Below are 21685 nucleotides of genomic sequence, written 5' to 3' on the forward strand. Positions count from 1 at the left end.
CAGTCTCCTGTGCTCTACATCCCTAAGCTGTTTCTGTGATTTGTAACTCACAGAACTGTAGTTTGGAGCCCTGCATCTCTGCTTGACTTTGTTTATATATTTCTTGTCTCCCTTAGCATAAATCATAACGACAGCTTAATTGGTTTATATTTCTGAAGCAGTTTGAAATGTGAAGTGTTGCATAAGTGTTCAAGGTTGTTATTACTTTGTGACTCTTCCCAACCATTTTCTTTCCAGAATGAAAATTGAAATTTTTTGCCATTTGCAAGAATAAATATCGTGAATCCTGTCATAAGTAATCATTCAAGGATCACAAATTCCCCCCGCCCCCCGCTTTGTTTCACAGAATTGCACTTTTTAAATACGTGAACTTTGCATCTCCTTTGTAACAGGTAAAAAATAGTAAATCCATTAACTTCAATAGAAGTATTTGATTTATGTTCATGCAAACGGACAATCAGATCGTTGATATCTGTGGCTATGAGCAGGTAGTTATGAGATGGAATAAAGGTCCTGGAAAATACAGGTCTTTTGTAAGGGTTTTGCTATAATTAAAACATTGGGCCATTTGATACACTGAGATTTTAAGATTACGACTTCTTTATTTCAGAGGAGGAACATGTATAATCATACCAGTCTTTAAAGCACAGTATTATTACGGACTGGAAGATTCCTTTGTTCACAGATGCATATTTTACCTAAAGAATTTACATATAGCATACTGATTTTTTTTTTTTTTTCTAGAGCAGTGTTGACTAGAGACTAATCCTCTAGCTTTTATTTAGGACTTGGCCAGCGCTTAGCACTACCAGAGAAATTTTATCAGGTGCGGTGTTCAAAAAATAAAGTCACATGGAGACAGTTGTTTGTGCATTTAATTCCCTTTGTTGCTTTCACTGTCTCACAGGGCAGAGTCAAGAGGTATCCATGACAAAGTAGAAAAGTCTTTTACCCCTGAACAGGATTTTAGGATCAGAAATGAAGCAAGCAGGAAAAACAAGGACAGCCAACAAAAAGTAGCCTGGGGCAACACAGTGTGTCAATGAGAAAGAGAGAGATAAGAAACACTTGGACAGTTGTGCACGTTGGCTTCAATCTGTAATGACTGTGCAGACCACACATCAAAAACATTTGGCTGTCCTTGACAGAGAACAAAAAAAGCCCAGATATTTCAGCTATTGCTATTTTTTTTCAGTTGAAATTATTTAAACAGTCAACCTGGTGAATAACAATTCATTTGCTCTACCTCTGGTTTTAATTATTTGTCTAACTGCCTTCAGGCAATTATTAGATGTCATCTTAGAGAGACAAAGTGAAAGCTCCCTTCATCTTTTAACAACCACTCTTTCTGCTGTTGATCAGCTGGTTCTACAGCTCTCACTGGTGTAAAGTCCATTTGTGTTATATCTGTCTAGTCTAAATTAAGGGCAAAATTTTGACCATCGGCTCCAATAACACTTAATTCAGTCACCACTGACAGCTGCTGCATTTCTCAGTTCCGTCCGTGCAGAGACCTCCATGGCCTTGGGCCCACAGTGTCAATTTGTGCCTAAATTCTGTCATAGTTGAGAAATGAGTGGGAAGCACCTAAATCCCACACACTTCCACAGCAGTCCTATCCATGCTCAGAGAATGCGTAATACGAGTTGGACGCATGGCAAAATGCCCAGGCGCTCATGGTGGTGTCCGTCCCACTCCGTGGGTTAGGGTGAGGTTAACTTTTTAATCCTCTGTGTGGTAGTTAGAATTACTAGTACAATTAGAGGTTCAAACAAATAGCAAATTTACTTAAAACTCAGTGGAACTACAAAAGATAGAGGCTTGGCAAAAGTCATAACAATACTTAAAACTTAGCAGAACTAAGAAAGGTAAGGGTTTAGCAAAGCTTGTGATGATATTACCCTAATGTGCTGAAAATGAAGTTAGACACAGAGAGAGGAGAAGAAAGAGAGAAAGAGAGAGAGAAAAGAGAAAAGATATCACCACCCTTGGATCCAGCGATGTTCTCTGCTCGTAGTTGCAGTCTTCAGGTGACAGGCGCACACCAAAAACTTATGTTTTCCCTTTTTATAACCCGATGTGCCCGCCCCATAGGCGGGGGTCTGTCATCACTGAGCAGGCGCAGTATGTGCTCAGGAATGTTCAGAAATGTTCTAGAAATGAGTCAGTGGGTTGTGGGGGTTTTGGGGGTCTCACTGTCCGCCCTTGGGGCTGACCAAGTGAGTGGTGATCTTTCACAGGCACATGGCACATAGGACACATGGTCTTTGTCTGCATGTTTCAGGAATAGAGGAGTGGGCTCACAAGACGTTATCCTGCCTCTGCAGGTTCTGTTCTTGGTCAACACTCCCTTGTCATCAGCCCATCCCTGCCAATGTCAAGACAGGTGTTTGCGACATTCACTTGTTATCAGGGCCTTACAGGTGGTGATGACACTTTCTTGATAGCCTCATGGCCACTTCCTTGGTAGCCTCGTGGCTGAAGAAAAGAGGCAGCGGAAGGCCAGAGTTTATTTAATGTCTCACCTTGCACTCCCAGAGAGTGCCCTAGCTCCTGGATGAAGGTGACCCTCCGTTCCTTCTTTTGGAAGAATGACACTGAAGCTTATAATTTGTGGGGCCTGAAGAAGACCAAGCTGGAAGTGGCCTGATTATATAGTTTAGGAGCAAGTAGACTCGTCAAGTGTGCCCAAGTTCATTCATTAGAGACTCCAAGACTGTCTTTTTCCCTACTCTGTTCTTCTGCGAACATGTGATAAACTCATCCCAGGAAATATCAATTACATCATTTCCCAATATCTATTTGGTTTTTTCTAATCTGAATTTTTCTGAATGACTCAAAAATAATTAGTTTTTAAACCTTTTTTTTCCCTCCTGGCAGAAAGTTGTGTTACAACACAGGTAGGTTGTGGGTTTTTAGGATAGGTTTTTAGGACTAGACATTGCCTCATCATGCATCTTTATGTAGTAACGGAGGTCTGGAGGAGCTAAAATTCCTTGTTACAGCACAAGAACTCATTGGTAGTAAAGTTATGGATTAAAACTCCCATGAGAAAAGTAAAGCTCTATATCTCTGTCATATCAGGACCAAGGTGGTAGACAGCAAATTGAGCAAAAAAATACCATGTTAAAAAGAGATATCATACTGGCTTTAAGGGAAAATGGGAACACAGAGTCTCCATTAAATGTTTAGTTATTGCTTACTATTTATAATACCATATTACCTTAAAAAAACCCTGATGATTTACATTAATGTGGCAAAATAATAAACTTCTGTTGATGAAAACAGAATTTATATAGTTTTTTCTCTGGGGTTTTTTTGGAAGCTTCTTTGTTTATTTTCTTTACCTGGAATTACTGGAAGTCTCTGAGAAGTATTTTTATTTATTCTGACAACTCCTTAAGGGAAGAACCAGTAGGGAACATCTGATTTATTCACGTTGTGCAAGATGACTCTCCAGGACAATCTGCAGATGCCTTTTTAGGCACATAAGGCAAGGATTCCCTACGTACCTCTCCAATTGGCAAGATAACTTTCTCTGGTAGCAGCTTGAATAAATGAATACAAACACTGATTGACTACAGGGATCTCTTTTATTCTCAAAAAACAAGTTTGAAGAAAATGTCAGACAAAATTAACAGTCTATAGTGCCTTCTTGAGGTTGTCAAGGAAGTTGGAAACAACAGGTTTCCAACTATAACCCAGAGAATATGCCACTGTGAAATAGTATAAGGTGCATAGAAATGCAGCTTTTAAAATAAGCCTAAATTCTTATGAAAAAAAGGAAACACAGTACTGATCAAAACCACAAGTGGGGACATTAATCAAGTATTTTATCTCATGCAAAAAACAGATCAGGCAATTCTCAGGACTGCAAGACCTCTGCAATATACATTTTTGAGTAAACTTCACCTGACCTGGTCCCTGTTCCCCTACACGTAGCATTTTCAGATAGATCTGTAGCAACTATGGATTAATTTAACATGCTGGTAATGTCTCAAAAAATGCTGGTATAGTAAGTGTATATTCTTGAAATTCATTCCCATTTTTGACTCAAAACTTGATCTGAAAAGCTTCAGAAATTCTACAGTTTAATCCATTTTGAATGTAGGTGCTTCCTCTCACTGACCTTCAATTTCTCATCTTTAATTTTATGTAAATTTTTTACGTATTTACTTTCATCATATCCCTTCCTTTTACCACATTATTACATAAATACATTTGATTTGTAGAACTGCAATACATTTCATTTTTATTATAGGAAGTTTATAATTTTTTTTTCTTTTCTCAGAACATCTTTTATGTCTGTAATTTTTTTCCTTAAAAAGTCTGGGCCAACACTGTGTGCAGTAAAGTTCTTAAACACATTACCGAACATTTTCATTGCACATCATTCCATTCCTTCCATAAGCTGTCTTCCAGCTCACAGTTCTAGCTTTGCTTATTATTTAGCAAAAGGAAGCTGCCACTGTACAGTGAGCTGTCTGCAGTAATGCCAGTATCTCTCTAGAAAAGATAGTCATTTTATAACCTGATTGTTCCCTGATTTGCATTTATCAGTAATAAATTTCATCTAACACGATGCCTTCCCATACAGGGTTGTTTTTTTTTTATTTTAGTCCTTCTGAAGCTTCAGATACATCCACTTCTGTGACTCAAAGTAAACTAGATAAAATTTTGTCTAGAAATACTCTTAGTCTTTTCTTATATTTCGTTTCCAGATTATTTATAAGGGTGTAAAACCATGTAGGCACTACTGTCAAAAAAAAGCGGCTCCACTGCAAGCTGTTCTCTAATATGGCAAAGGACTTCTTCAAGAACATTAGCAATAATGTATAAATTATACAAAATCATAGTTCAAGGGAAGTAGACAATCTCATATTTTGTTAAGCCTAAATCTTTAAATGGTAGCAGAAAGCCATAGCATGATTCAGTGTGTTGGAACCTTGATTATTAAAGGTCTGAATCATTTCACATATCATTAGCCACCTAAAAGGTGTCTGGACCTTCCTGAAATGTCAGCAACCAAAAACATGTACACTTCCAGAGGTCAATCTGTCCCACCTAAGATCACTACCCAGGGCAGGTGGGTAGAGAGAACTGGTTACTTTAAACCAGACACCTAACTTCTAAGCAGCAAAAGTGAAATGAGTTAAAAACCTGCTCTCTCTTATCATGTAGGGATCAGACACAACGACAAGTGACTACTCAAGGGCTGAATCCAGACAACAACAGCCAGCTCACAACAAAAAAGATGTATGTGCTGTAGAAAGACGTATCTCCGTATTTCTGCTCAGCTGCAGCAAAGAATATACTGTTTAGAAATTGAACCAAGTCTCTTTTATGGGAAAGTAGAGGTTTCAGATTGTACTATTACTTTCTAGAAGATGAGGACAAATGATAGAATTGCTTTAAAATGTGCGAAATACTATAAAATAGTTACTAATGTGTTTATCAAGCTGTATGGTTGCACAATCTTGTTCCAATATCCTGCATTCACACGTCTGTGATTCTTGCTTGTGAAGTCTAAATGCCCTTTTGTATTAATTACTAATTCCTATCCTTTTGTCCATGCTTTTCCTTAAATAATTAAGAGTAGCCTTTGAAAGAGGTCTGTCTAGATTTTTCATTTCTGGTATGCTGTGCTCAGTATAAGATCAAAAGACGGAAGTTAAAGGTCACTTCATATTCGCTGGTGGTTGGGAGATCTGTGATGATGTGCAGTGCGTGCAGCACGCTGCTGCATCTGATAAGCAGTCATCTCTCTTCTAGGCCATTATCTAAAATTGATTTGTTCTGCTTCTCAGAGAGAAATACAAATTTGAAGAATATGGGGGAGAAATAAGGTCAGGACCTTAATCTTTGAGGAATCTTAAAGCAAGACAGTTCCCTCTCCATAGCCACCTCCACCTGCACTTAATGCAGGATGGTTGATAGTTACTTTATCTGAAATGTATTTACACCTCCAACCCATGGAGTCCCCAAGTCTGATGGGAGAATTGTTATTTCCCAACTGTGAGAGATTTAGTGCTCAGGAGGGTTGTATCTGTTCACATGGTTTGGTCTTGGTAGGAATTAACAGGATGATGAAAACAGTTCAGCCAGTATCTGATTCTGTAAAGGTGAAATTGTTCTTTCTACTTGCTTCTTGTACTCTTACGCAGAATTTTTAGGGATTAGTCTTGCATATGTGCCTAAATTTGTAGATGGGCTACTGCAAATAGCTAAAAGATTAATTCACAAAATCTAAGGAATGCAGAATATTTATAGGATAAAACCACCCTAGTACTAAAATAAAAAGAAAGAAAGAAAGAAAAAAAAGAATCCTTAAGAGGAAAAGCAGCTATGTAGAATGAAACTATGGAAATAGAGATGAAGAAAACTTAGGAGTCTGAACTCTGAAATACACTAAAGCATGAAGTGGCATCTCCGAGGATTTTTTCTTTTTTTAATGAGAATTAACTCTGTATGCCTTAATTTTAAGGTGTTCAATATTTCTGAAAATCAGAATTGTTTTAGGTCATCCCCTATGCAGACCTGATATATTCTGTCAGTACCTTAAGGTTACAAAAATTGATTTGCTCCTGATATTTATCTTGAAAAATATCAATTAAGGAATCAAAACAAATTCATTTATCCTTAGGTTTACAGTCTTTCCCAGTCTGTCCGGAGAGGAGAGATTCTTATTGGGGCAGTTGAGGTCCGATAGTGAGAGAAGAGCAGGTCTGTCACATTGGAAGGTTTGACAGCCTGTCTGTCTCCATTCCTGTATTTCTGAATTTAGAAACTTCCTCTGCTATTGCATTCACTGGGGGCCAGAACACTCTTGGGCAAAAATCCACAGCTGTAATTATTGATTTAATTTTAATGTAGATGAATAGACAATCCTGAAGCCAGTTATTAAAATGTCATTAGTTGACACAGAAGTTAGCATATCTGCCTAATGTCTGCTAGCAGAAGCTGCAGAGACCAACCCAAATGAGAATTCTGCCTGGGGAAGAGTCATGGCGACACGAGGCATCAAAAATCCCCCTGGGAAAAATCCCTCTGGGAAACAGCTGGACAGCCCCTGCCAGAAAATGCTCAAGTGTTTGTTGGGAATGCACGGGCAATAACTTTGACCCCTCCATTCTAGCAGAACCCTGAGATCTCTGGAAAATATTCCTTTTGAGTAGCTTTAGCCATATTTAAAGCCCAATACAGTTAGAAAATAGCAAGGGTGAAAAACAGACTTTATAACAAGCAGCCCTGGGGATCTCTATATCCAACAAGTATGGAATTAGTTTTGTATATTATGTGTAACTCATTCTGACAGCACTCCCAAAGTAAATAAATTTTAATTTGTATTTTTAATTCAGACGTTAATGTAACAGTGAGGCTCAGAGAACTAAGCAATCTGGATTCAAAGGCTTAGTTAGAAAAAGAAGGGCAAAGACTTCTCTGAGATCTTCAGTCTCTGGCTGAAAGTAGAGAAACTAAATGTAGCACCAAAGATCTTAGTAAAATTATAATTTGCTTGTAAATATTTCAGAGAATACAATAGAAGTTAAGAATTGTTGCTGAAAAATGTAATCACAAATCTACATTTAATAACTTTTTTTTTCCTAAATCCTGAGAGATCTGAACTATGACCTTTCCTGGTGTCTTTGCCATCTTAGTGACACAAGATCTTGAGTAAAAATAATACCAATGTGTCGTGGTTTAGGCCCAGCCGGTAGCTGGGTGCCACGCGGCCGCTCACTCACCCCTCCCCCAGCGGGACGGGGAGGGGAAATATAACAAAAGGCTTGGGTGGAGATAAGGACAGGGAGAGATCACTCACTAATTACCATCATGAGCAAAACAGACTGAACGTAGAGAGGAGATTCATCTAATTTATTACTAGGCAAAACAGAGTAGAGGAATGAGAAAATACAATCAAGTCTTAAAACACCTCCCCCACCCCTCCCATCTTCCCGGGCTCAACTTCACTCCCGGCTTCAACCTCCTCCCCCCTCAGCGGCAGAAGGGGGCAGGGAATGGGGGTTATGGTCAGTTCAGCACATGTTGTCTCTGCCGCTTCTTCATCCTCAGGGGGAGGACTCCTCTCATTGTTCCCCTGCTCCAACATGGAGTCTCTCCCACGGGCTACAGTCCTTCACGAACTGCTCCAGCGTAGTCTCTCCCACAGGGTGCAGACCTTCAGGAGCAGACTGCTCCAGCGTGGGGTCTCCCACGGGGCCACAAGTCCTGCCAGCAAACCTGCCCTGGCGTGGGCTCCCCTCTTCACAGGTCCACCGGTCCGGCCAGGAACTTGCTCCAACATGGGCTTCCCACGGGCCACAGCCTCCTTCAGGTGCCTCCACCTGCTCTGGTGTGGGGTCCTCCACGGGCTGCAGGTGGAATCTCTACACCCCCTCCTCCTTCCTCCATGGGCTGCAGGGGGACAGCCTGCTTCACCATGGCCTTCACCATGGGCTGCAGGGGGGTCCGGCGCCTGGAGCACCTCCTCCCCCTCCTTCTTCACTGACCTTGGTGTCTGCAGAGTTTCTTACATCTTCTCACTCCTCTCTGCGGTTGCAAAAGCTTCTTTTAACTTTTTTGTTTGCCTTCTTAAATATGTTATCACAGAGGCGCTGATTGGCCTGGCCTTGGCCAGGGGCGGAGCCATCTTGGAACCCGGCTGGCATTGGCTCTATCAGACACAGGGGAGCTTCTAGCAGCTTCTCACAGAAGCCACCCCTGTAGCCCCTCCCGCTACCAAAACCTTGGCACACAAAACCCAACGCACAATGTAAATCTAAAATCTAAAGGCTTTAGAAGGCTTCATTTTTAAATTCCATTTACTTTGGCACCACACTAAGAGTTCTGCAACTTTGATCCATCAAGCAGCATTGCAAAACCATCATGAAAATGTATGAATCCAAGAACAAAATCTATTCACCCAACCTTACAGCAATGATTAAAAAAGCCCTAATTATAATATAGTCACCCGTCAAAATAAATTAGTCAGGGTGAGTGGGTGAAAAGAAGTTTGCTAGGCTTCCTTAAGGAGGTGGTAATTGTCTTGAATTTTGTTAAAATACATCACTAATTATATTTTAACAACGTCTATGTACTGTTTTCCTCTTGGGGAATTTTGTAAGATGTAAGAATTTTGAGAGAGGGCTTTTTCAGTTTTAAAATATTCTATACTTGTGTATTTATTTGTACTGAAGAACATGTTTCATGACATATAAAAAAATGCTCTGACATGTACATGTGACCAGGAATATTAGAATAATTTCATAAGAAGACACCAATTGATTGGACGTACTTCCATGGCAAAGTGATGTATGGAACTGACAGCACAGTGAAGTGAGAACATGGTGACGCCACATGGTTGGCTCCTGGAGGTCTACACAAGTTTAGGAGGTCCATGGAGCCTGCATTTAGGAATCATTCCTGTCTTCAACATCCATTGTACACAATACCAAATCCTTCAAAGAAGATGTCTGCCACCCATTCAGCTGGGCTATGTTTGCCATGAAAATTTAATGCTGTTTGAGAGACCACCAACCATGTACGATCTTACCCTGCTGGTTATACTGCCAGTGTGTTGGGCCTGCCCTAAGCAATACCAGGCTTTCTTTCCTGCTGTCTTCTGGAGGTTGTCAGAAACCTACACTTAAATTTGCATCCAAAGAATGCTCAGTGCATGGACGCTAGACTGCAGCAGACTTGAGCCTGATGTCCCAGGGCTTGCAGGCTGTGGGCTATTACAGTTGGTTGTAGATCTCTCATTGTTGCTTCCAAAATCTGTTAGTTTTTTACGCGCATTTAGATGATGTTCAGACACCTTTGTTATAGAATAGAATCATAGAATAGTTTGAGTTGAAAGGGACATTTAAAGGTCATCTAATTCAACTCCCCTGCAATGAGCAGGGACATCTTCAGCTACATCAGGTTGCTCAGAGCCCCATCCAACCTGACCTTGAATGTTTCCAGGGATGGGCCATCTACCACCTGTCTGGGCAACCTGTTCCAGTGTTTCACCACCCTCACTGTAAAAGCTTTCTTCCTTATATCTAGTATAAATCTACCCTCTTTTAGTTTAAAACCTTGTCCTATGGCAACAGGCCCTGCTAAAGAGTTTGTCCACATCTTTCTTACAGGTCCCCTTCAGGTACGGGAAGGCTGCAATAAGGTCTCCCTGGAGCCTTTTCTTCTCCAGGCTGAACTACCCCAGCTCTCTCAGCTTTTTCTTCATAGGAGAGGTGGTCCAGCGCATTTTTCTGTCCATCCTCTCGACCTACTCTAACAGGTCCATGTCTTTCCTGTGCTGAGGACTCCAGAGCTGGACACATACTCCAGGTGTGTTCTCATAAGAGCGGAGCAGAGAGGGAGAATCACCTCCCTCGACCTGCTGGTCATGCTTCTTTTGATGCAGCCCAGGATATGGTTGGCAATCTGGGCTGCAGAACACATTGCCAGGTCATGTCCAGCTTTTCATCCACCGGTATCCCCAAGTCCTTCTCCTCAGGGCTGCTCTCAATCCCTTCATCCCTCAGCCTGTATTGATATCGGGAGTTACCCCAACCCATGTGCAGGACCTTGCACTTGGCCTTGTTTGAACCTCATGGTGTTCACGTGGGCCCACTCCTCGAACTTTTCCAGGTCCCTCTGGATAGCATCCCATCCTTCAGGCATGTCAACTACACCACTCAGCTTGGTGTCATGGGCAAACTTGCTGAGGGTGCGCTCGGTTCCACTGTCTGTGTCATTGATGAAGATATTAAACAGTACTGGCCTAATACGGACCCCTGAGGGACACCACTTGTCACCAATCTCCATCTGGACATTGGTTATAAACAGACCTAGATTATAAACAGATGCTTCTTGATGTATGCAATAGGCTTCTAGTCATAAACAAATGCAGCTATCATCCTTGAATCAAATAATAAAATCTTTGAATCACATAATAAAATGTTGATATTTATTCACATTATTATTTTAATTAAAAATTAAGCTAATTTCTGCCTACCTAAAACTCTGTATACCGTTGCAATCCATTATTTTCTGTATGTATTCATTTGCAAGCTGTTAAAATATCAAATGTAACTCCTATATCCAGACAACAGTTAGACTTCAGAGTACTTTTCCCTTAATTTATTATCACTACTGAGTGACGACAAAAGCAATATGTAGAGATTTAACATTCATCGTAACATTTGCAGTTATTGTTCTAATAACAGAAAAATAAGGTTTGTCTTTCATTTCCTAGAGTTGCGGCTGACTCATACAATTTTGATACTTCAGCAATTCAAAGTTGTATAAACAGTACAGACAGACAGATCAATCTAAATGAGGGTGCTGAATAAGCAGAAGCAGGGGTGTATTCATAGCTGGGTATTGTTTCATCCTGCTCTAAAATTGTGAAAAGGAATGTGTATCATCTTATTCTGGGCTCAGAATCTGAGTCACGCCATAGTTAGAAGTACTCATACTAACAGCTTTTGGCTCTGGCACACCTCTCGTTTTCCGTCTGATTGTTCATTCTCACTATAATGTCCTAATTCCTCAGCACCACTCTTAACTTTTCATAATACTTACAGTTTTAAACTAGACTTTTTCATTTCATAGATGAGATCAGGGGAGCCTCAGGAGCCAAGGACTCTCCCAGCAATAACCCCCTTCCTCCGCAATCTGATGGTTCAGGCTGGCCGCTGCCAGGAGCGAAGGGAGTACATCCTCCTCCACAGCCAGGGATGCACCTGGCAAAAAGCCACAAGGATGGAAAGCGGAGGTGTCCGCTCTGTGCTGCGTTTTGGGCTCCTTCCTTGCAGAAGGGGAGAGGGGCTGGGGGCGCTGGCGGTGAAGGTGCTCAGTGAGGCCAGCCCCTGCAATGTACTGCAAAGTGCAGCACAATATTGTGGGAGAAACTTTTTTAACTGCTTCTGGTAATTGGGATCGCTGGGTGTCAAGCACATCGTTATAGTGACCGTCATCAGATCTGAGTCTTGTTATCATGTCAGCATGATTCTTCTGCTTCTTTACTAACACTGAAATGCTTTGTCTTTTTTTCTTCTATAAGGGCTTGCTTTTTCTCAGGAAGCAAGTTAGGATCTATTGCTTCATCATCAAACACTTCATCGATAAAATAAAAGTCTTAGTACTTCCTGACATAAGTGAGCTCAGGTTCAGAAAAAAAAATAGCTGCTTTGTCCTCTTCATTTTCTCCTTTTTCTGCTTCTTCTGACTTTCTGACTTCCTGATCTGGTCTCTATCATCAGGGCTAACCTCCCCAGTAATTTTCTCTGACTCTCTTTTTGCAGAATCAGTTAGACCTTTTCATACAGCTTAGCAGTGGCAAGGAGTGCTTGGTAATTGTAACTGTGCTGTGGCTTCCAAGCCATTTCGGTCGCAGAGTCAAACAGGTTGGGTTAGACCATCTTCAGTGTTCAGCTGCACTCAGAAGCAGGCTGGGAGCACTGAGGCAGTCAGGCACAGCAGCGAGATGGATTAAGCAGTGGTGGTTTTTCCGCAGTTAAATACTTGGTCTGCACTGCCTGTCTGCATCAAGGCTTTTAGTCAGGTCCAGCGCAAAAAGCTTAGCTTAAGCTCTGCTGGCTTAAATTGACCTCTTGACTTTGTGCTAGGGTGGCAGAGGAGTCTGCACACGTTTTTGAAGTACAATGAGGAGGCACCTGAGTAAGAGAGCGGCTGCACTGAGTCAAAGCAAGGGAAACTGTAGCCCTGTACTCTGTCTCTACTACTGCCCCTTGATAGATGTTAAGGCAAAAAATAGAGGAACAGGGAAGGCATGCAGAGATACATTCTGCGCTCCACCGATCTGTATTGTGTGGAACTCTTGATTCAGAATTTGTACCTTTACATTTAATTGCCTTTCATGTTTTTTTGTCTTCTGCGGTTTGTATAACTGCTTTTTGACTGTATTTATGATACTGGCAGCATCTGACAGTGAATGGTGCTATTATGCTGTGTGGGGAAAAAAAAAAACCAAACACTTTTGCTTGTTTTAAACCTGCTAATTTCATTGGGCATCCTCTTGTTCTCATGTAGTGAGAAGCCAAGCATCCATTCATTTATTTTCTAGGCACTTTCCCAGGGTTCTCCTGATTTTATACATATCTGCCATATCCCTCTTCAGTTGTCCCATTTCCAAGCTGAAAACTCCAAATCAATTTAAGCAGTTCCAAGCTTTAATTGCCCTTCTTTAGTTCCCCCATGTAATTTTTGAGAGGCAAGTACTAGAACAGCAGGCAGTATACAAAAGGGAGGGTACTATGTGGTTTTGTATAGTGCTATAAAGGTGTTTTCTGTTTTGTGCTCTATTCCTTTTTTTAAAGCTCCTAACTGCTGGGTTTTTTGATTGCCAATGAGCACGGGATTTATGTTTTCTTTTAGTAAGCTTTTTTTTAATTATTAATTCCTTTTTTAAAAAAATTAAAAACAATTGAAATTATTTATTTGGGGTGTCTGCTTTTTGTATCTACAGGAAGCTGAATTTCAGTACCTTATGATTCAACAGTAACATCTTGAACCAGCCCTGGCCTTTGCTCAGGCAAGATGAAAAAGAGCTGGTTTTATCAGAGATTTTCCAAACATCATTGCAACAAAAGTTATGGTGTTTAAGCATTGAGTCTCTGCATTATGCCTAGATATGACAATTGCTGATGCTTTATGAGGCTCTTAGCTTGGCGAAGACTGAGAGGGGATCTGATCAATACTTAACAATATCTAAAGGGTGGATGTCAAGAGGATGGGGCCAGACTCTTCTCAGTGGTGTCCAGTGACAGGACAAGGGGCAACGGGCACAAACTGGAACACAGGAAGTTCCATCTCAATATGAGGAAAAACTTCTTCACTTTGAGGGTGACCGAGCACTGGGAGAGGCTGCCCAGAGAGGTTGTGGAGTCTCCTTCTCTGGAGAGATTCAAAACCCGCTTGTACCTGATCCTGTGCAACCTGCTGTAGGTGATCCTGCTCTAGCAGGGGGCTTGGACTAGATGATCTCCAGAGGTCCCTGCCAACCCCTGCCATGCTGTGATTCTGTCGTTCTGTGATTCTGTCATTCTGTGAGACGGTTTCCCATTAGCTCTAATGCTCTAAGGCTTAGGCAAGACTCTGAGAAACTCTTTTTGATGGAAGATACAGTTTACATTGACTCTAATTTTTCTTTAAAGGAGCATTGCTCCTTCATTGAAATGGCTGGGTCTCTCGTCCTATATATTTTTTTTTTCCTTTGGAACTGTACGGTTCTTTTCATCATTTTTATGATGCACTGATTATGTCAATATCTGTGGACCAGTTTCTTATTTTTATTTGCACTGCTTATGTATATATTTGAATTAAGGGTAGGTAGGTAGGAAGAAAAAATTCACTTTGAAATCAATGGTTATTGGATCATAAAGTACATAACATGGACCAAAGTTGTAAATTACACTGCATTTTCAGTTTGAAACTGAAAGAGTGAAATCCTCTTTGGCTCCTAATCTTAAATGTGCATTTTTGTTTCTTATGTTTTTATATATGTGATATTCATGGAATTTTTTTTGTTATGATTTTTGTCTCTGTCTCCCATTAATGCATACAGTCAGTCAAAGTGAAAAAGTGTTTAATATCCAAAAATAGAATGAACATGTCCTTCATTTAAAACATCTCCTATTCAGGATGTTAGCATTACTGCTAATAACTACTGCACTCAATTTTGTATGACAATGACAAAACTAAGAACACAGGGAAAAAAAGCCAAGGTACTGCACTTCTTTTAGTTTCATGGTTTGTATCCCGTGGTTTGTACAACCTTGGGATTTCTGTGCTGATATTTATGAAATCCGTGGAAATCAGTGCATACTTCACAAGTTTTCTGAAGCTTAAGGCATCTGTGGCACTGATTACCATTCAGACTAATAAAATTACTTAGGTCAGGGAGGAATTTTTTTAATTGAGGAATCCTTTTTTTTCAGAATATGTAATATTTCAGACATGCAATCTCACCAATAAAGGTAACATGCTCTTAAGGAAATAGAAAGGCAGATTTCCAACTGACACTGCCTTCAAGACTGTTGGCTTTCAGTTATTCTCAAATACCTGCACTGTCAGAGCTTAGAAGTTTCACTGTGATCAGTTCTGATTTTGACATATTTTGAATCATAGAATCATAGAATCATAGAATGGTTTGGGTTGGAAGGGACCTTAAAGATCACTTAGTTCCAACCCCCCTGCTGCAGGCAGGGAAACCCTCCTCTAGACCACGTTGACCAAAGCGTCATCCAACCTGGTCTTAAACACTTCCAGGGAGGGGGCATCCACAGCTTCTCTGGGCAACCTGTTCCAGTGCCTCACCACTCTAATAGGAAAAAATTTCTTCCTAACACCTAATCTAAATCGACCCTCCTTCAGCCACCCATTCCCCCTTGTCCTGTCACTACACTCCCTGATAAACAGTCCCTCACCATCTTTCCTGTAGGCCCCTTCAGGTACTGGAAGGCCGCAATTAGATCTCCCCGGAGCCTTCTTTTCTCCAGGCTGAACAACCCCAACTCTCTCAGCCTGTCCTCATAGGAGAGGTGCTCCAGCCCTCTGATCAGCTTCGTGGCCTCCTCTGGACTCGCTCCAACAGCTCCATGTCTTTCCTGTACTGGGGCCCCCAGAGCTGGACGCAGTACTCCAGGTGGGGTCTCACAAGAGCGGAGTAGAGGGGCAGGATCACCTGATGATCAACCTGCTGGTCATGCCTCTTTTGATGCAGCCCAGGACACAGTTGGCTTTCTGGGCTGCAAGTGCACACTGCTGGCTCATGTTGAGCTTCCCATCAATCAATACCCCCAAGTCCTTCTCCTCAGGGCTGCTGTCAATCCATTCCTCACCCAGCCTCTAGCTGTGCTTGGGATTGCGCCAACCCACGTGCAGGACCTTGCACTTGGCCTTGTTGAACTTCATGTGGTTCGCACAGGCCCACCTCTCCAGCCTGTCCAGGTCCCTCTGGATGGCATCCCTTCCCTCCAGCATGTCGACCACACCACACAGCTTGGTGTCGTCGGCAAACTTGCTGAGGGTGCACTCGATCCCACTGTCCACGTCACCAACAAAGATGTTGAACAGTGCTGGTCCCAGTACCGACCCCTGAGGAACACCACTCGTCCCCATTCTCCACTTGGACACTGAGCCGGTGACCACAACTCTTTGAGTGCAACCATCCAGCCAATTCCTTATCCACCGAGTGGTCCATCCATCGAATCCATGTCTCTCCAATTTAGAGACAAGGATGTCATGCGGGACAGTGTCAAATGCCTTGCACAAGTCCAGGTAGATGACGTCAGCTGCCCTTCCCTTATCCACCGACGCTGTAACCCCATCATAGAAGGCCACCAAGTTTGTCAGGCACGATTTGCCCTTAGTGAAGCCATGCTGGCTGTCACCAATCACCTCCTTATTTTCCATGTGCCTGAGCATAGTCTCCAGGAAGGTCTGCTGCATGATCTTGCCAGGCACAGAGGTGAGACTGACCGGCCTGTAGTTCCCTGGGTCTTCCTTTTTACCCTTCTTAAATATGGGGGTTATGTTGCCCCTCTTCCAGTTGGCGGGAACATCACCAGACTGCTAGGACTTCTCAAATATGATGGAGAGTGGCCTGGCCACTTCATCCGCCAGTTCCCTCAGGACCTACGGATGCATCTCATCAGATCCCATGGACTTATGCACCTTCAGGTTCCTTAGATACTCTTGAACCTGATCTTCTCCTACAGTGTGTGGTTCTGCATTCTCCCAGTCCCTGCCTTCTGTGACCTGGGCAGTGTGGCTCAAGCATTTGCCAGTGAAGACTGAGGCAAAGAAGTCATTGAGTACCTCAGCCTTCTCCATATCCTGGGTAACCAGTTCACTCGTTTCATTCCAGAGGGGACCCACATTTTCCCTCGTCCTCCTCTTATCACTGACATACCTATAGAAGCTTTTCTTGTTGTCCTTGACATTGTGGCCAGACTAATTTCTATCAGGGCTTTGGCTTTCCTAACCTGCTCCCTGGCTGCTCAGACAGTTTCTCTGTATTTCTGCCAGGCTACCTGCCCTTGCTTCCACCCTCTGTAGGCTTCCTTTTTTGGTTTGACTTTGCCCAGGAGCTCCTTGTTCATCCGTGGGGGCCTCTTGGTGGTTTTGCTTGACTTCCTCTTTGTTGGGATGCATCGCTCCTGAGCTTGGAGGAGGTGACCCTTGAATATTAGCCAGCTGTCTTGGGCCCCTCTTCCTTCCAGGGCTTTGTCCCATGGTATTCTGCCAAGCAGATCCCTGAAGAATCCAAAGTCTGCTCTCTTGAAGTCCAGGGTAGTGAGCTTGCTGCGTGCCCTCCTCGCAGCCCTGAGGATCTTGAATTCCACCATTTCGTGGTCACTGCAGCCAAGGCTGCCCTTGAGCTTGACATCCCCTACCAGGCCCTCCTTATTGATGAGAATAAGGTCCAGCATGGCACCTCTCCTCGTGGGCTCCTCTATCACTGGGAGGAGAAAGTTGTCATCAACACATTCCAGTAATTTCCTGGATTGCTTGCGCTCTGCTGCGTTGTCCCTCCAACAGATGTCGGGGTGGTTGAAGTCCCCCATAAGGACCAGGGCTTGTGAGCGTGCGGCTGCTCTTATCTGCCTATAGAGGGCTTCACCTGCTCAGTCCCCCTGGTCAGATGGCCTGTGGCAGACCCCCGCTATGATGTCCCCTGCCCCAGCCCTCCCTTTAATCCTGACCCATAGGCTCTCGGTCAGCTCCTCATCCATCCCCAGGTGGAGCTCCATGCACTCCAGCTGGTCACTGACATAGAGGGTGACGCCCCCTCCTCGTCTGCCCTGCCTGTCCTTCCTAAAGAGCCTGTACCCTTCCATCCCAACACTCCAGTCATAGGAGCTGTCCCACCACGTCTCTGTAATGCCAATAAGGTCATAGCCTTGCAGGCACACACACATCTTCAGCTCCTCTTGTTTGTTCCCCATGCTCCGTGCGTTCGTGTAGAGGCATTTCAGTTGTGCCCCCAATGAGGCTGACTTATTGGCTGGGGTGGCTGGAATTCTTTTGATGTATCTTCCCAGTGTTACCCCATTGGTTCCTGTTGCATCTGGAGCCCCTGGCTCATCTCCTCTGGGCTTCGAGCGTGCTGTAGTGCATCCAGCATATCTCTGAGCAGTAGGCTGAGGGCCCTCACCAGCGCCCCATCCCTCCATCCTGGGCACATCATCCCACGACATGTCGCTGGCAAGCCTGATGTTATCCCCCTCCCCCTTTGAGCCTAGTTTAAAGCTCTGTCGATGAGCCCCGCTAGTTCCTGGGAAAAGATCCTCTTCCCCCTTTGAGAGAGATGAATCCCGTAAGGGTTCATCAGGCCTGGTGCCGTGTAGGCCGTCCCATTGTCAAAGAACCCAACATTGTGGCATTGACACCAGTCACGGAGCCATGCATTTATGGACTGTGCCCGCCTGTTCCTCCCAACATTGCTGCCCTCAACTGGAAGGAGGGAGGAGAATATTACCTGCACTCCCAAATCCTTCAGTGACTTGGAGGTAGAGTTTTGTGAGTGGATCAATGTAGATTTCCCTTCCCTCCTTAGACCCCAAATCCTGCTCCTCTGCCTTAACCCTGGAAGTCAGAGAGACGTCCTGCAGACTGTGGGAGGGCAGGTCACAGACAGCCATCCAAAGGCACAACTCACTGCCCTACTGGCTTTGGGGCTCTGCATTAAACCTACTGCCATCTCATAAAATCAAAAGAAAAACTTCAGCGAGCCAGTTTTTCATTGTGCCATCCCTAAGCCCAGAGTGAGTACGAGGGCTGTTTAACACTGTAACTTTTTCTAGTGTATTACAATTACAGAAACATGTGTTAAACCACTGCAAAAAAGTTCACAGAGTATTCAGTAGCTGCAAGACTGCTCAGTTACTTACCTGTATTGAGGTGGTCATGTGGCTGAACATTGTAATTCACTGGAAACACACAGGAATACTAGTACCAGAAATAATTTTTTACTCTGCTTGTAAAATGCATGTTATGATAGTTTACTGTGCAGTTATAACATATTTCTTTATCTGTGTCACACTCATAAGTGGTTAAAATATTTTTTGCCAGTTTGATTGCACAGAAGCCCTAAATTGTGGGATAAGAATTAAAAAAAATGGTCATACAGTCTACAAATACCTTAATATCCTTACATAGGTGATTTTTTCTTTGGAAAAGTTTCTCAGAGCTGGACAGTATTTTTAGTTTCCCATACTAACTGCTGAAAACCTACTTGTAAGGCATCACGTTCACTGCCCTTCAATGCAACTTGCAGATGGGAAAAGACAACTCTGCATAAATGACATGGTTTTATCTTTATGTCTTACATTACCTTTTATGTTTGCTTCTAGAGAGGACTTACTATTTTTTTATATTTATATTTTATTTAATTATTTTAATATTTTATTTTTAACCATATTTTTGAAGACAAATTTGAGGTATCTGTAAGAAACCAGTTTTGAGACCAGATGTGCTAGAAATGCAATACAGATATTGATAGATAAGATCAGACCAGGGTCCATCTAATTTAATAATCCTTCTGACAGAAAGTAGGTGATTCAGAGGAAGTTGCCAGAAATTTCATGAGAGACAAATAGAGGGTAAGCTGTCAGCCACCTTAAGTCTTCTCAGAATTTCTCAGCACTTTGAGATAATTTTAAGCCCTAAAGCATAAGGTTTCAGCTTTCTTTGAAAATATATTAGCATTAACTATTACAAATCTGGAGCTCATGAATAGCAAAAATTTGACAAATATGAAAAACGAGATAGTGCAAGCATTACTGAAAACTGCAAATCTCTGAATCATTAAATGATTATTTACTTTTTAAGCAGGTGAGAGAATTTGAGGGGCTGAAAATGACATAACATAGTGAATAGCCAATACTTTTATGGTCCTTTTGATCCTTCAGAAACTCTTGTATTATGGCAAAAATGTTAGAAAACTAATTTATCCTAATGTTGCCTATTTGTCAGGTATTTGGATGAGAGGAATGTTAACTTACCCTGTTAAAATTTCAGGAAGTGTTAATATGGTATATGCTTTTGAGCATGATTTGATCACTAGTGCTACAACCAAGAAAATTAATTAACATTTCATGAAAGGGGAATATTTAACTTCACAGAAAACATTTTGAACTAATCTTTATATTAGCTGACGAACCAGATCCTGCATCACATAATCCCGTTAATCTAAGACAAAAGAAGCAGCAGCAGCGTAGGTATTTCTGCAAATTTATGTGTTATTCCTTTTCTTTTCTTTCCAGACAACTATTACGGCACTCCAAAGCCTCCAGCAGAACCAGCTCCGTTGCTGTTAAATGTAACAGATCAGATCCTCCCAGGTGCCACTCCCGGGGCTGAAGGCAAACGTAAAAGGAATAAGTCTGTGAGTAATATGGAGAAGACAGGTATTGAGCCACCGGAGGAAGAAGAGGAAGAAAGACCTGTAGTCAATGGAAATGACGTGACAGTAACACCAGGTCTGTTCTTCCTTCTTACTTTGCAATGCGTTTCTGTTATTCACAGAGTCCTCAGTTTCCTCCTTCTGCAGTGAGAATATGCATGTTCAGGTAAGGATGTTCTTCCAAGACTGAAAGCCAGGAATCCTGAATAATAGGATTTCTCTGAAGCCTAAAACAAATTAATTAACCTCCATTTGGGGGAGTCATCTCACTTACCTCAGCTACCATAAAGATATCTGAACTAGTCCCTTTGAACCCTCTTTATAGACCAAAGACAAAAAAACCTACTTTCTGAATACAGTTCCTGTGACCCATTTTAGATTCTAGTTTGGGAAATCAATCAGAAGTGCCGATTTCTCTCCATTGACTATAGAGGGAGTCTAGAGAACTGTAATTTGGTCAAATGAATCTAGTCTCTGTGTTTCAGGTCTCCTAGTTCTCAAATGGTGATATTCACAAGAGAGTTCACTACGTTATGAAGTGAACTTTTGTAAATTGCTATGAAATCTTAGCAATGTTGTGGAAGAGTAAAGTTGTCATCATATTAACAAAGTTGTGGCAGTGCCAATGAAACTGAGCTGACAATACTATCAGGAGGGACTCTTTTCAGCCATGTTCTAGAGCCTGCATAAAGCTGATAAAGACTGCAGATGCCTAGTGCTAAAAGGCAGCTGGTTTTTTTACTGCTTGCATCATAGTTCTTCCGAAAAAAAGGGGCTCAAGATACTGACTGGTATTCTGAGTGAGAGCACTCCAGCCTTTTCCCAAGCATGTAATCAGCTTTCCCTTCAACATTTCAGCAAGTTATCATTTTACAGTATTTAATCATTTTTATTCTGAAATACCATTTAAGAAATGATTTTTTGTTGTTGTTGTTCAAGTAGTAAATTAAAGAGTTCAGACTTTTATATGTCTCTGAGAAAATAACTCTGTGAATCCTTTCTGGTGACCTTAGAAATTCAGAAACAAATTATTAAAGCAGTCTGTAGTGACAATCACATGGATGAGAAGATAAAATGGAATATTGCAAGTTCTCTAAATGTATAGGTTAATATGAAACAAAAAATCCATTACTTAATCTTCTAAGCCCTAGAAAAAGGATTTTCATACTGCAGATTCTTTTTTTTCCCTTTTGCATTAGAAGGTATATCAAATTGAATATGCCACGTGCTTTTCTGTAGTTGTTGCCTAACACTACATGTAAGGGC

At 42.1% G+C, this 21685-nt stretch overlaps 1 protein-coding gene across 6 annotated transcripts in view; it reads left to right on the forward strand.

Annotated features, from left to right (window-relative positions):
- MAGI2 (membrane associated guanylate kinase, WW and PDZ domain containing 2) overlaps positions 1-21685 on the forward strand; it is a 776571-nt gene that overhangs the window by 495461 nt on the left and 259425 nt on the right. For all 6 annotated transcript variants that reach the window (XM_054828768.1, XM_054828739.1, XM_054828749.1 and 3 more), the window contains exon 4: positions 20280-20495. In XM_054828768.1, coding sequence (XP_054684743.1) covers positions 20280-20495 — 216 coding nt within the window. The remainder of the gene's footprint in view (positions 1-20279; positions 20496-21685) is intronic.

Source organism: Grus americana, chromosome 1 (assembly GCF_028858705.1).
Source record: "Grus americana isolate bGruAme1 chromosome 1, bGruAme1.mat, whole genome shotgun sequence".
NCBI classification, from domain to species: Eukaryota; Metazoa; Chordata; class Aves; order Gruiformes; family Gruidae; genus Grus; species Grus americana.